At 44.8% G+C, this 11,668-nt stretch overlaps 1 protein-coding gene across 1 annotated transcript in view; it reads left to right on the plus strand.

Moving 5' to 3' along the window:
* KCTD16 (potassium channel tetramerization domain containing 16) overlaps nucleotides 1–11,325 on the plus strand; it is a 141,736-nt gene extending 130,411 nt beyond the window's left edge. Inside the window, exon 3 of the mRNA XM_029584100.1 lies at nucleotides 10,618–11,325. Within this exon, the coding sequence (XP_029439960.1) occupies nucleotides 10,618–11,072 (455 nt within the window). The 3' untranslated portion in view covers nucleotides 11,073–11,325. The remainder of the gene's footprint in view (nucleotides 1–10,617) is intronic.
* The last annotated feature ends 343 nt before the right edge of the window (nucleotides 11,326–11,668 follow it).

Below are 11,668 nucleotides of genomic sequence, written 5' to 3' on the forward strand. Positions count from 1 at the left end.
CATTTTACTCTATGTAAATTAAGCCTGCTTCCTTGCTGAACATCTGGTGCACTTACTCTTTCTTATCTCAGTCCTCCATGATTCTTCTGAGTTCTGTTAATAAATCAAACTTCAAACATGAAGCATTTTTGCTCCCATGGAAGGGTGCAGTGCCATGAGCAATCTGCTTCAACACTTTTTCCCACCATTCAAGTCGAACCAATGTATTTATCACAGTTCACTGCATGGTTTCTTATTAATCCCAACATGTTTCAGCACAATGGCTTCTTCAGGGGAAATAATAATGTTTAACCGAAGTCTCTTGTGGTGGCGTCATTGTGAGCAGCAGGTTAGGAACACATTTCTGGGCATGAGCATGTGTACATGTGCCCCCACCTTTCAAAGATACCGTCCCTGAGTTTTCCAGTTGTACTGAAAATATGAGTGCAAACTGCAAAAAGCATAAAGGGAGAGCATCCAATCCTTCACCAGGAAGCTACATGTACACTTTTTAGCTGGCATACTATACTTTATTTGGTTCTCATATTTGATATTCCACTTCATATAGGCATCCTGTCTGCAAAGGTCAGCGTGTGTAAAATTACAGCAGCATTTTATAAACTGTGTGGCAGGAGCTGTAGTTTATAAAGTAGTGTCTATGTTTGAAATGTTTGATCTAGGCGTCATAATGGACAATACATTGAAATCATTGGCTCAGTTTACTGCAGGAGTCAAAAAAGCAAACAGAATGTTAGGAATTATTAGGAAGGGAATGGTTAATAAAACGGAAAATGTCATAATGCCTCTGTATCGCTCCATGGTGAGATCGCACCTTGAATACTGTGTACAATTCTGGTTGCAGCATCTCAAAAAAGATATAGAGGTTCAGAGAAGGGCGACCAAAATGATAAAGGGGATGGAACAGCTCCCCTATGAGGAAAGGCTAAAGAGGTTAGGACTGTTCAGCTTGGAGAAGAGACAGCTAAGGGAGGAAATGATAGAAGTCTTTAAGATCATGAGAGGACTAGAAGAGGTAGATGTAAATCAGTTATTTACACTTTCGGATAATAGAAAGACTAGGGGGCACTCCATGAAGTTAGCATGGGGCACATTTAAAACTAATCAGAGAAAATTCTTTTTCACTCAACGCACAATTAAACTCTGGAATTTGTTGCCAAAGGATGTGGTTAGTGCAGTTAGTGTAGCCTGGTTTAAAAAAGGATTGGATAAGTTCTTGGAGGAGAATTCCATTAACTGCTATTAATTAAGTTGACTTAGGGAATAGCCACTGCTATTACTAGCATCAGTAGCATGGGATAGACTTAGTTTTTGGGCACTTGCCAGATACATATAGCCTGGTTTGGCCTCTGTTGGAAACAGGATGTTGGGCTTGATGGACCCTCTGTCTCAACCAGTATGGCATGTTCTTATGGTCAGTAATGTATGCACATGTGCTGCTTACAGAATAGCAACTTGTTTACAAACTTCCAAACCACACCCCCAGGGTGTTCCTTTATTTTTTCTGGTGACATTTACGCGAGACACTGTTAGTGTCTGGTTTATTGCAAAACGCTGCTTACAGGGGGTGCATGCTACTTTCACGCGTGACTTCCAATTTCAGGCACATAAGCCTTTTGAAAATTCACTCCATAGTGGGTGAAACCCAGCGGCACAGGAAGCCTCCAGTCCTGGTGAGCTCGTCTCGGGACACAAGCCAGGGAAGCAGGACAGCAGCTACCATGAAACAGCAGCAGCTCCATGGAAAAGTATTGTTCCCTTCTGTGCCACCACTGCTGCTTCATAGGCATGTGCACGTCAACAGTAAGACTGATGGATTTTTTTTTTTGCATACTTTTTTTTTTTTTTAATGCAATTGTGTTGCACCTGATGTCGCAAACTCGCAGAGAGCTCATGCGTTTTTAAATCCTGCCTTCCTGTCAACCCATCCCTCAGCAATGCACATTATCCATCCTGTTAATAGCTGTGAGCATGGGGCAGACCGTTTACAGAAACAGCCGAGAAAAATTACTTCCACTCCTCCTGGCTTTTTCCTTGTCAGTGATGAAGGAGCCGAGCAGTCTGCAAGCTGTGTGGCCAAATTTAATTTATAAACCTGCTAGAAGACTTTCTCTATGTGCTGTTGAAAATAAAAAAAGAGTCAATAATGACTAAATTGAAAGTTTTAATATCCTGGCCTTGGAAAAGGCAGTAGATTGATGCTTGGTAAAGCTGAGCCCTGTGAACCCTTGTCTGGGATCTCTTATTTGTTAATAACTAATGTTGTTAAGAGCCCGAAGAGAAACTCTCCCAGTCCTGAAGTGCCACAAAATTAATTAGCCATTTGTCGCTGTTGCTTGGGTGAATGTTTCATCTAGCAGTTGGAGCACGGAGAGTGGAGATTTCTAAGCCCTGCACTGCCACTGGCTTTGTGTCACGGCGGGCAAGTCACTTTATCAATCGGAGCAAGTTGCCCCCAGCTCAGCATCTATCAATTAGAAACCTCATCACAACCGAGCACACAGGAATAACTCTGCGGCTCTGTCTTCAAAGGATGCTGCACCTCGGTTTTTAGGGACCAAAAGCTCAGTAAAATTTCATCCCAAATTCAGCACCTTGATTTTAGCTGAAAACTTGTGTAACTCAGGACCCTAGTTTCCTGAAGTCCGTTATTTGTCTTGCTTAAGAGCGTAAGAACATAAGAAATTGCCATGCTGGGTCAGACCAAGGGTCCATCAAGCCCAGCATCCTGTTTCCAACAGAGGCCAAAACCAGGCCACAAGGACCTGGCAGCTACCCAAACACTAAGAAGATCTCATGCTACTGATGCAATTAATAGCAGTGGCTAATCCCTATGTAAACTTGATTAATAGCAGTTAATGGACTTCTCCTCCAAGAACTTAACCAAACCTTTTTTGAACCCAGCTACACTAACTGCACTAACCACATCCTCTGGCAGTGAATTCCAGAGCTTTATTGTGCGTTGAGTGAAAAAAGAATTTTCTCCGATTAGTCTTAAATGTGCTAATTGCTAACTTCATGGAATGCCCCCTAGTTCTTCTATTATTCGAAAGTGTAAATAACCGATTCACATCTACTTGTTCAAGACCTCTCATGATCTTAAAGACCTCTATTGTATCCCCCCCTCAGCCGTCTCTTCTCCAAGCTGAACAACCCTAACCTCTTCAGCCTTTCCCCCCTTTATCATTTTGGTTGCCCTTCTCTGTACCTTCTCCATCACAACTATATCTTTTTTGAGATGCGGCGACCAGAATTGTACACAGTATTCAAGGTGTGGTCTCACCATGGAGCGATACAGAGGCATTATGACATTTTCCATTTTATTAACCATTCCCTTCCTAATAATTCCTAACATTCTGTTTGCTTTTTTGACTGCTGCAGCACACTGAGCCTTGACTGGATTGTAGGCGCTGCAGAGCAGGGAAATCTCTCCTATGTGTATGTGGACAGAGCTGCATATAACTTAGGAGAAGAGGCTTTCTCAGCCTCAGCTGACATCCTTGGGAAAATGAGACTGAAATGGGTCAGGGTGTGATATTTCCAGTTCATGATCGGAAAGGAACTTCTCAGGAGCTGCTAGGGGTTCTTCCTGCCTCGGTGGCATTTGGGACATGTGGTCACCTTTTAACAATACGCTTTCTTCATATTTTTCCTATTAAAGCAAAAGTCGGAGAGCAGCGCGATGGGGACAGTTTTGTCCATCAGCACTGGTGACTGATGCAAAGCACAGTCTGGTGTGGAAAGGTTCCCTTCTAAAATAGGCTTTCCCCAGTTTCCTCATCCGGGAGATGGATAGGGGAGAAAGGGCAGGCAACATCGAAAATAAAAAAAGTCCGTTAGGCATAAATGAGCTTGTGTTAATGTTTGTTGCATGGTTAAAGGGATCGTGCATACATTACTTAGAGTCTGTGAGATATCCTCACATCATGAAAACGTCGTTCTGCGCTGTGCGTGATCTGGTTGCTGAACGCCTAAGGCCGCCCTTTCAGCGCAGAATACTTTTTCTTATGCAGCACGCGACGTGTACCACAGCTCCAGGGAACTAACTTAGGAGGTCATTTTCAAAGGGATTTACGCGCGCGCGTGCGAATGTGCTTTTGAACATTGCTTCTATTACGCGCGTAACTCCTTTTGAAAATGCATTCCCTCGGGCTGAATTTTCCAAAGGTTTTATTCGCTCAGGTGGATTATTGAAAATTGCTACGATATATGTTACTTTTACGCGCGCAGCGCCTATGAAAATTCACTCCTTACTGTACATCGCGATGATATTATGCAGTGAAATCTGGGAAAAATCGAAATTCAAGATATCACTCAGTATCTACGGTTTTGCTTTCCTCTGCTATTTATGAATTACAGAGTGGAATAGATAAAAGGCCCTGTTCTCAGAGAGAGTCTGCGGAAAATAAGAGAATGGGAGGAATTCTGCTGAAAAAGGTGGGCCAAAATGTTCAACTTTCAGGAGCAGAGGGATGCCTGGGGATGGCACCTCCTCAATTAGAGGGGAAGGTTTGGACTCTTTACAAATGCTACACCGTGTTTGATTCCTCTTAAGTAATTAACTAACCAGCGAAGGCTGATGCCTTGATCAGTCCGGATTTCTACGAATGAAACAAAATACTTTCGGCGAACCATCTGCCTGCCATCCTTACGAAGCTGCCCGCGGCTGAGATGCTAAAGTACCCGCTGCTGAGGTGCTGCCCGACATTTTATCTTTTTCGCTCTTCTGTTTTGGGGGAGGGGGAAGGGGGAGGGCGGAGTCTGCCGGCACTGATTTAAGGACCGACAGCTGGAAGTCCACAGGTGCGCTGCAATAACCACTTAAAATCACTTCAGACGGCACGCGGTTTGTTTTTTTACGTACTTGAATGCTGTCTGTGGAAAGGTTTTACTTTCACAGGGCGCTTTCTTCCTTGCAGCTGGGGGTTGAGATCCTGGTACCATGGTCATTTCGTTTGCATTTTCTCCTTCTTCTATAACACCTCCCCCCCCCCCCCCCCCGTCCCCTCCTACGTCCAGTCTGGCCATGGCAGTGACAGTGTCTTGGCTAGGATCAATGTCCATGACGTCCCCCCCCCCCCCCCCCCGGGTGCTGTAAATAGTGCGATGTCTGCTGCATCCACAGCCCCCACTGATCTGGAGAGCAGAAGACCGGACCCGGGGACTGAACTGGGGAAACCTCCTGCACAACATTGCCACTGCTTTTATGATCTAGCAGTCCATACACTACCAAAGGCGACTTCAGTTCATAAAGTCCACTGCGCTGTAATTGCAGTTTTATTGCCAGCATTAGAAACATTATATTGCCAATGCAAGTATCTCCTGACTTGGCCCCATCACTCATAGGGAGGGTGATTTAATAACGTCCTGCGCAGCAGACTTTACCGAGGATTTTCAAAGCGACTTTATGCTCATGAGTTTACTGTGAAAATCGTGCCCTGATTAGCAGGTATATGCTGAATTCTGCGCACACACACACACACATACACACACATTCACACATACACACAAACACACACACATACACACACACACACACACACATAAACACACACACATACACACACACACACACACACAGCCCCAAGCAGGGCATCATTTCTGCGCATAGTTTTCAAAATACAAAGTATGCACATAGGCAGGGCAGTCCTTGATGGTGGTTGGGGGGGGGGGGGGAGTGAAGCGAACAGGGGTGAGCACCCTGGACCCCCATACTGCCATGGGAGCCATATCCCCACCATTATAATTTCCAGGGCCCCCCCGCTGCAGTCGATTCTCCCTGGGCCCCGCACCCTCCCAAGGTCAGCCCTGCACGTGAAGTCCCCATCTTCCCCAGTCCTCCCTCCCCCCCCCCCCCCCCCCAAACACTCTACCGCAAGTTCACCTAAATGTCTGTGCATACGTTTACATACACTGCGCCCCCGGGAGTTTTATAGAGAGTACTTTACACGCGTAAAGCTGGGACTGATGTGCATTCGTTGAAAACCAGGCTGAAAGAGGGTAATTGTCATCAGGGGCAAGTAACTGGAAGCTCCTCGGCTACTTCTGTAGCCACGGAGAGTGAGGCTGAAGTTCACTCCCGCAATGTCCGGGGTGTGTGTGTGTGTGTGTGTGAGTGTGTGTGTAAGTCCTTCGCGGGCTTGGCACCTGCTTCAGCTATGGGCAGGGCTCACAGGGGGGACGTGCAGAAATCAAATCCCCACTTGTGCACGTCCCCTCCTCCCCTGGCCTCCTTTCCCAGGGGATGCCCCTGTTTCTCGTGGTTTAGCATACAGTGTTATACTATAGGATATATATGGGAGAGCCATGGATCACGGCCTCCCAGAGTTCCCGTGGTGGGAGGTGGGGGGGGGGGGGGGGGGAATTAAGAGATTTGGGTTTTGTTTTTTTTTAGGGGTTTCTTCATTCTGGTTCTCTTGTTCAAAAATGAAAATCATTACTGCAAACCGGTGGCAGGGAAACAAAGACCAGAGTAGAACACCAAGTGATAGTGCACTTCACCAACACCAAGTCCAAAAATCACAGTCTCTTTTCACATTCTTCCCAAACAGGTCAGCTCTTGGGGCAGGTACCCTTCTGCCCTGGGTCCTCCTAGTAGATCTTCTCCTTTGTTCCTTTGCCTCTCATTCTCACTCTTGGTCAGTAGCAGCTCAGGTCCTCTCTCCTCTGCAACCTCCCTGGTACACTGGTCCAAGCCTCTGCATAATACCCTTCTCCCTTGGGTCTCCTCACCTTCTCTTCTCGTCTCAAGGATCTTCTCCTTCAGCACTCTTTGGACTTCTCTCTCCTGGAATCCTTTCTTTTAGTGAGGCCTGGTCAACCTCTCCCCAGTTCTGAGCTGCCTTCTCTGAGCAGGAGCTCTTCTCCTCCTCCTCCTCCTCCTTTCTCTCTCCCCGCCGAACCTTCCCTGTGGAGGGATAGGACCTCTGCCATCACTCTGGGAAGAGAGAGCATCGCAACAGGCCTACACATCTTGCGATCTTCCTCTCCTGCTGCCCACTGCGTGCATGGGTTCAGTCCTTTTATACATCCTCCCTCGGCGGGGAGTGGTGCGCCACCTTAACTCACTGGCACAGCACTGACATCACTTTAGGGGCAAGTGGCCTCTGACCCACCCGAAGGGCACTCAGACCAGCTGAAGCCATCGTTGCCTTCTTTGTAAATAGCAGAGCTACTTTTAGGGGCAAAATTGGGCAACCCCATCACAAGTATATGCAGCTGTGTATTATTTTTTTCCTCTGATGCTGTGTTCTTAGATATCACAATGAGCACATGATCTCCATAGCTGATCCTATTAATCCATTTTTAGAAAGAATGTCTGGATCATGGCTCTGTGAAGGATTAGTTTGCTTCATGGCAGACAACTAATTCTTTTTAATCATTTACCAAGGAAATGTTATTGCTAATGCAGGGCTCGCAAGTATTATTTTTCCTCAGGGGGTGTGGATGGGAAGGGATGAAAGGTGATTGCTGCTGATTTAGGGACCTGGCCTGACTTGTGCAATTGTATTTGTTTCACAGAAAAATAAATTTGCCAATCTGCGCAGTCTGGAGGTGATAATCATTTTTCACTGCAAGCAGAGAAATGCAAGTCAATAAACAATCCAAGCAGCTGATCAGCTGGAGAAGAGATTGTAATTTCAGTTGCCTAGGTGCCCCCCCCACCCCCCTTCTGAATGTGATGATGGGTAGGTGGCCAGCTATCAGCCCAGAAAAGTCTACATGTGATTGTATGGTGCACAGCAAATAATAGTGTATCATCAAAGCCTTCCTTTGCATGCGGACTGCTCATCAATGGGGGCGGGACGGGGGATCTTATTCTGTTGGAAAAATGAGGTCCACTAGAATGAGACACACCAGAGTTCATTCTACTTGCGTTGTGATGCAGTAGGCACATTGCGGCATAACATATGCACTTTCACATGCAAACAGGGAGGGCATTTTCCCGGGTACATGATTTTCTGAAGATAAGAACACTATGGGCCAGATGAACTGAAAGGTTTTTCCTACTTGGAGAACCATCTTCAGAAATCCATGTACCCGGGAAAATGCCCTCCCTGTATGCAATGTGCCTACTTTCACTCGCATTGTACAGGAGGTCTTCCCACTAGGGCCACCAGCTGGTTGCAGATTTTCATGACAGGTCGAACCAGTTCTGGATTTTACCTGATTGCATGCAGGAACTTGCAGTTATTTATTCCACGCAGAAAAGGACCAGATGGTCTATCCAGTCTGCCCCGTGCCTTCTGTTAAAGTTAGTTGTTTTAACTGGAAAAAGTATGCGCACAAAAAGGAGCTGCGTAATATCTCTGCTTGTACATTTTCCTGGGGCAATTATCGCAGGGGTGATATGTTCACACTTTCTCTATGTGACCGATGCAAAATCCGTGACCCACAACGTTTTTAAAATTGCCCCCTTTGTGTCTAAGATAAGAGTGCGTAAGTATATCTGGTTCCGTGTGCCGTGTAACCAGAGATTGTATCTTAAACCTGTAATGGAGAACCGGAGGGAATGCGCGGATGCGGGATGAATACATCACGGTGAAACCCAGCACATTGTACTTGGGCTTTGTTTGACCACCAAGTCTTTCCCCGTTCCTAAAATTTCACATGTCGAAAGCTTTCATCCATGATTAAGCAGAATTTCAAAAGCCATGAAAAAGGAGAAACCGTGCATGTCTGCTTTGTGATAAGACAAGCGCTGAAAAGCAGTCTGTTAAGCCGAGAATTTATTAGTATTATTATTTTTTTTTTATCAGCCAGTCATTAATTCGACAGAAACTTAAAGCATTTGCCAATAACGCCATCTATCCGGCAAGGCACGCTGACCATTACTGTGGAAAGGAAGGAGAGTATAATAGCGTTGTCAGTATATCTTGTTCACGTTAGTCAGTGTTTGTCAAGCCTTGCATTTCAAGGTTAAAAACACGATTAAAGCGATGTGTCTTGTCCATCAGACTGGTGATAAATTGCATGTTTGCCAAAAGTGCTGTGGCATTCATGATTTCCAGATCAGTTCATTCTCCCTTTAAGGATTTATTTTTATTTTTTCATCATAGTGGTACTGTATATAACAGCTTTATTTATCCAACTTGTTTTATATGGGGTGTACTGTAGGTGAGTTCAGCCTCAAGCAATGAACATGTAGAGTTTTACCTTTTCCATAAAAGTGTCTAGCAACAAGGGACATATTCTATTATTTGATCTGCAATATCGTGTTGTGTTGTACTCAAGCTTCTTGAGGCTGGTGATAAAACTAAGCAGACATTTTTTCTAAAAAAAAAAATAAAAAAAATACACATTGCATGCCCTTATGGTCGTTCACTTCCTGAGCCATTTTGTGTGGAAAATAGAAACATGCACACTAGAGAATGCTTGGCTCACTTGGAAGGGGGTTTGGACTCTGTGGAGGTCAGAGAACCGGAGAGCATTCAGCAGATAACAAAATAACCATCCAGATTATCTGGTTTCCCTATTCATGCAATTCAAAGGCCTTCTTGAATAGAAAAGTTTTTAATGCCTTCATTAATGCACTTACAAAAAATAGCATGTTATATGCACTGATTCACCATATATGATAAATTAGCCCACCTCCCCCTAATGAGCACATACCTGCATTAAAATGAGACATCATATGCAAATTAGCCTTTAGCAAACATGGTATCCTCCATGTGATATTTTGTTCATGCCCACAAAAGGCCTAACATTTAACACATAACTAGCAGTATCATTCATCAGGCTCAGAAGGAGGGCTTTCAGGGTCCTCTTGTTGGTGAAGAACAGGACCCTCTGGAATGGTAAGAGCTCATTCCAGATGGGTGAGAGGGCAACCAGTGGGGTTGGAATATGCCTTGAGGAGTATCTAGATCTGCTGGGAGGGTGTTAGCACAGTAATAGGAAGATCAGGACCTTTTCAGATGTAAGTCAGGTCAGCATCAAGGGGAGTCAGGAGGGACAGATTAGGTGGGAGTGGGGTATTGGGGGTGAGGCTTCTATCCTTGTTGGGAGGGAGTCCAACCTTGATGGGGGGAGTTGGGGAAGATGAAGTCCCCTGTGCTAATTTCACCCTTCACTATCACAGAAGATTCAAGAAGCAACATGAATGTAAAAAATGTCTGAGACAGGTATTATGCTTTAGGCCTTAGCTGCGGGTACAAAATAGTGCATGCAGGACTGCATATCACGCTAACCTTTAGTGTATAGTCTTCTTGATCCATATCTGCCACCCTTTATCATTATGAAACTGCAGCACCAAAATCAAATAAAAAGAAAAGATAAAAGAAGAAAGTGCATTAGGTAGAATACAATGGATATAAACTGGTGATGTAATTAAAAAGAAAAGATAAAAGAAAAATGTATTAGGTAGAATACAATGGATATAAACTGGTGGTGTAATAATTAAAAAGAAAAGATAAAAGAAGAAAGTGCATTAGGTAGAATACAATGGATATAAACTGGTGGTGTAATAAATTAAAAAGAAAAGATAAAAGAAGAAAGTGCATTAGGTAGAATACAGTGGACATAAGCTGGTGGTGTAATATGTACAGATGTAATGTAAGTAGAATTTATTGCAGATCCCTGCACGGTGCTAATTTGTTGCTTACCTATGATTTGTTTTAGGGGGACTCTCGAGAAGGTGGTCATCTCCCCACTGTGACTGCTGCTGCAAAGACAGCAAAGGGGGTAAAGAAGGCGAGAGCGGCACGTCCTGCAATGACCTGTCCACGTCCAGCTGCGACAGCCAGTCGGAAGCCAGCTCCCCTCAGGAGACGGTCATCTGCGGCCCGGTGACCCGCCAAGCCAACATACAGACCCTGGACCGGCCAGCCAAAAAGGGCCCGGTGCAGCTGCTCCAGCAGTCAGAAATCCGACGGAAAAGCGACCTGCTGAGGACGCTGACCAGCGGCTCCAGGGAGTCCAACCCCGGCAAGAAAAAGGCCACGAAGGAGAAGCTCTCCATGGAAGAGGAGCTGGAGAAGTGCATCCAGGATTTCATGAAGATCAAAATACCAGACAGGTTCCCTGAAAGGAAATACCCCTGGCAGTCCGACCTATTACGGAAGTACCACCTATAGGAGGAATAGCCCAGGAGTGATGTCACTGGCAAATTTAAATGTACAGTACTAAAAATATTCATTTCGTTAGCGCACAGCACACATCTATAATACTGCCTAATCTGCCTATCCCACCTTAGAATTTATAACCACAGGGTAATTAATATCGTTTTCCAATTTCGGAAGCACAATTAAAGGCTTTTTGTTGGTGATCCGTTAAGTAGGTTGAATATTTTTTAATTTATGAAAGCAAAAAAAAAAAAAAAAAAAAAAAGCAATGCACAGATCCAGGTTTGAAAGTCCATGCGGTTAAGGTAATGTCTGAAATACTTCATTATATTGCATGTTTTCGTATGGGGGTCAGATTCACAATACGACTCAACAAGGGGGAAAAAAAAAATAAAGAATTACGCCATGGCAGTGTGTGTGTGTGAGTGAGTGTGTGTGTGCGTGTGAGTGTGTCAGTGTGTGTGTGTCAGTGTGTGTGAGTGTGTGTGTGTGTGTGTGAGTGTGTGTCTAAAAGTCTAAATAATTTGTCCTGTTATATCCTTGTAAGTATCGGCAGTTTTTCGTTTTTAGGAGCAGCCTACTTTGTGAGCTCAGATAATCTGTAGTTA

This window comes from Rhinatrema bivittatum, chromosome 18 (genome assembly GCF_901001135.1).
Source record: "Rhinatrema bivittatum chromosome 18, aRhiBiv1.1, whole genome shotgun sequence".
NCBI lineage: Eukaryota > Metazoa > Chordata > Amphibia > Gymnophiona > Rhinatrematidae > Rhinatrema > Rhinatrema bivittatum.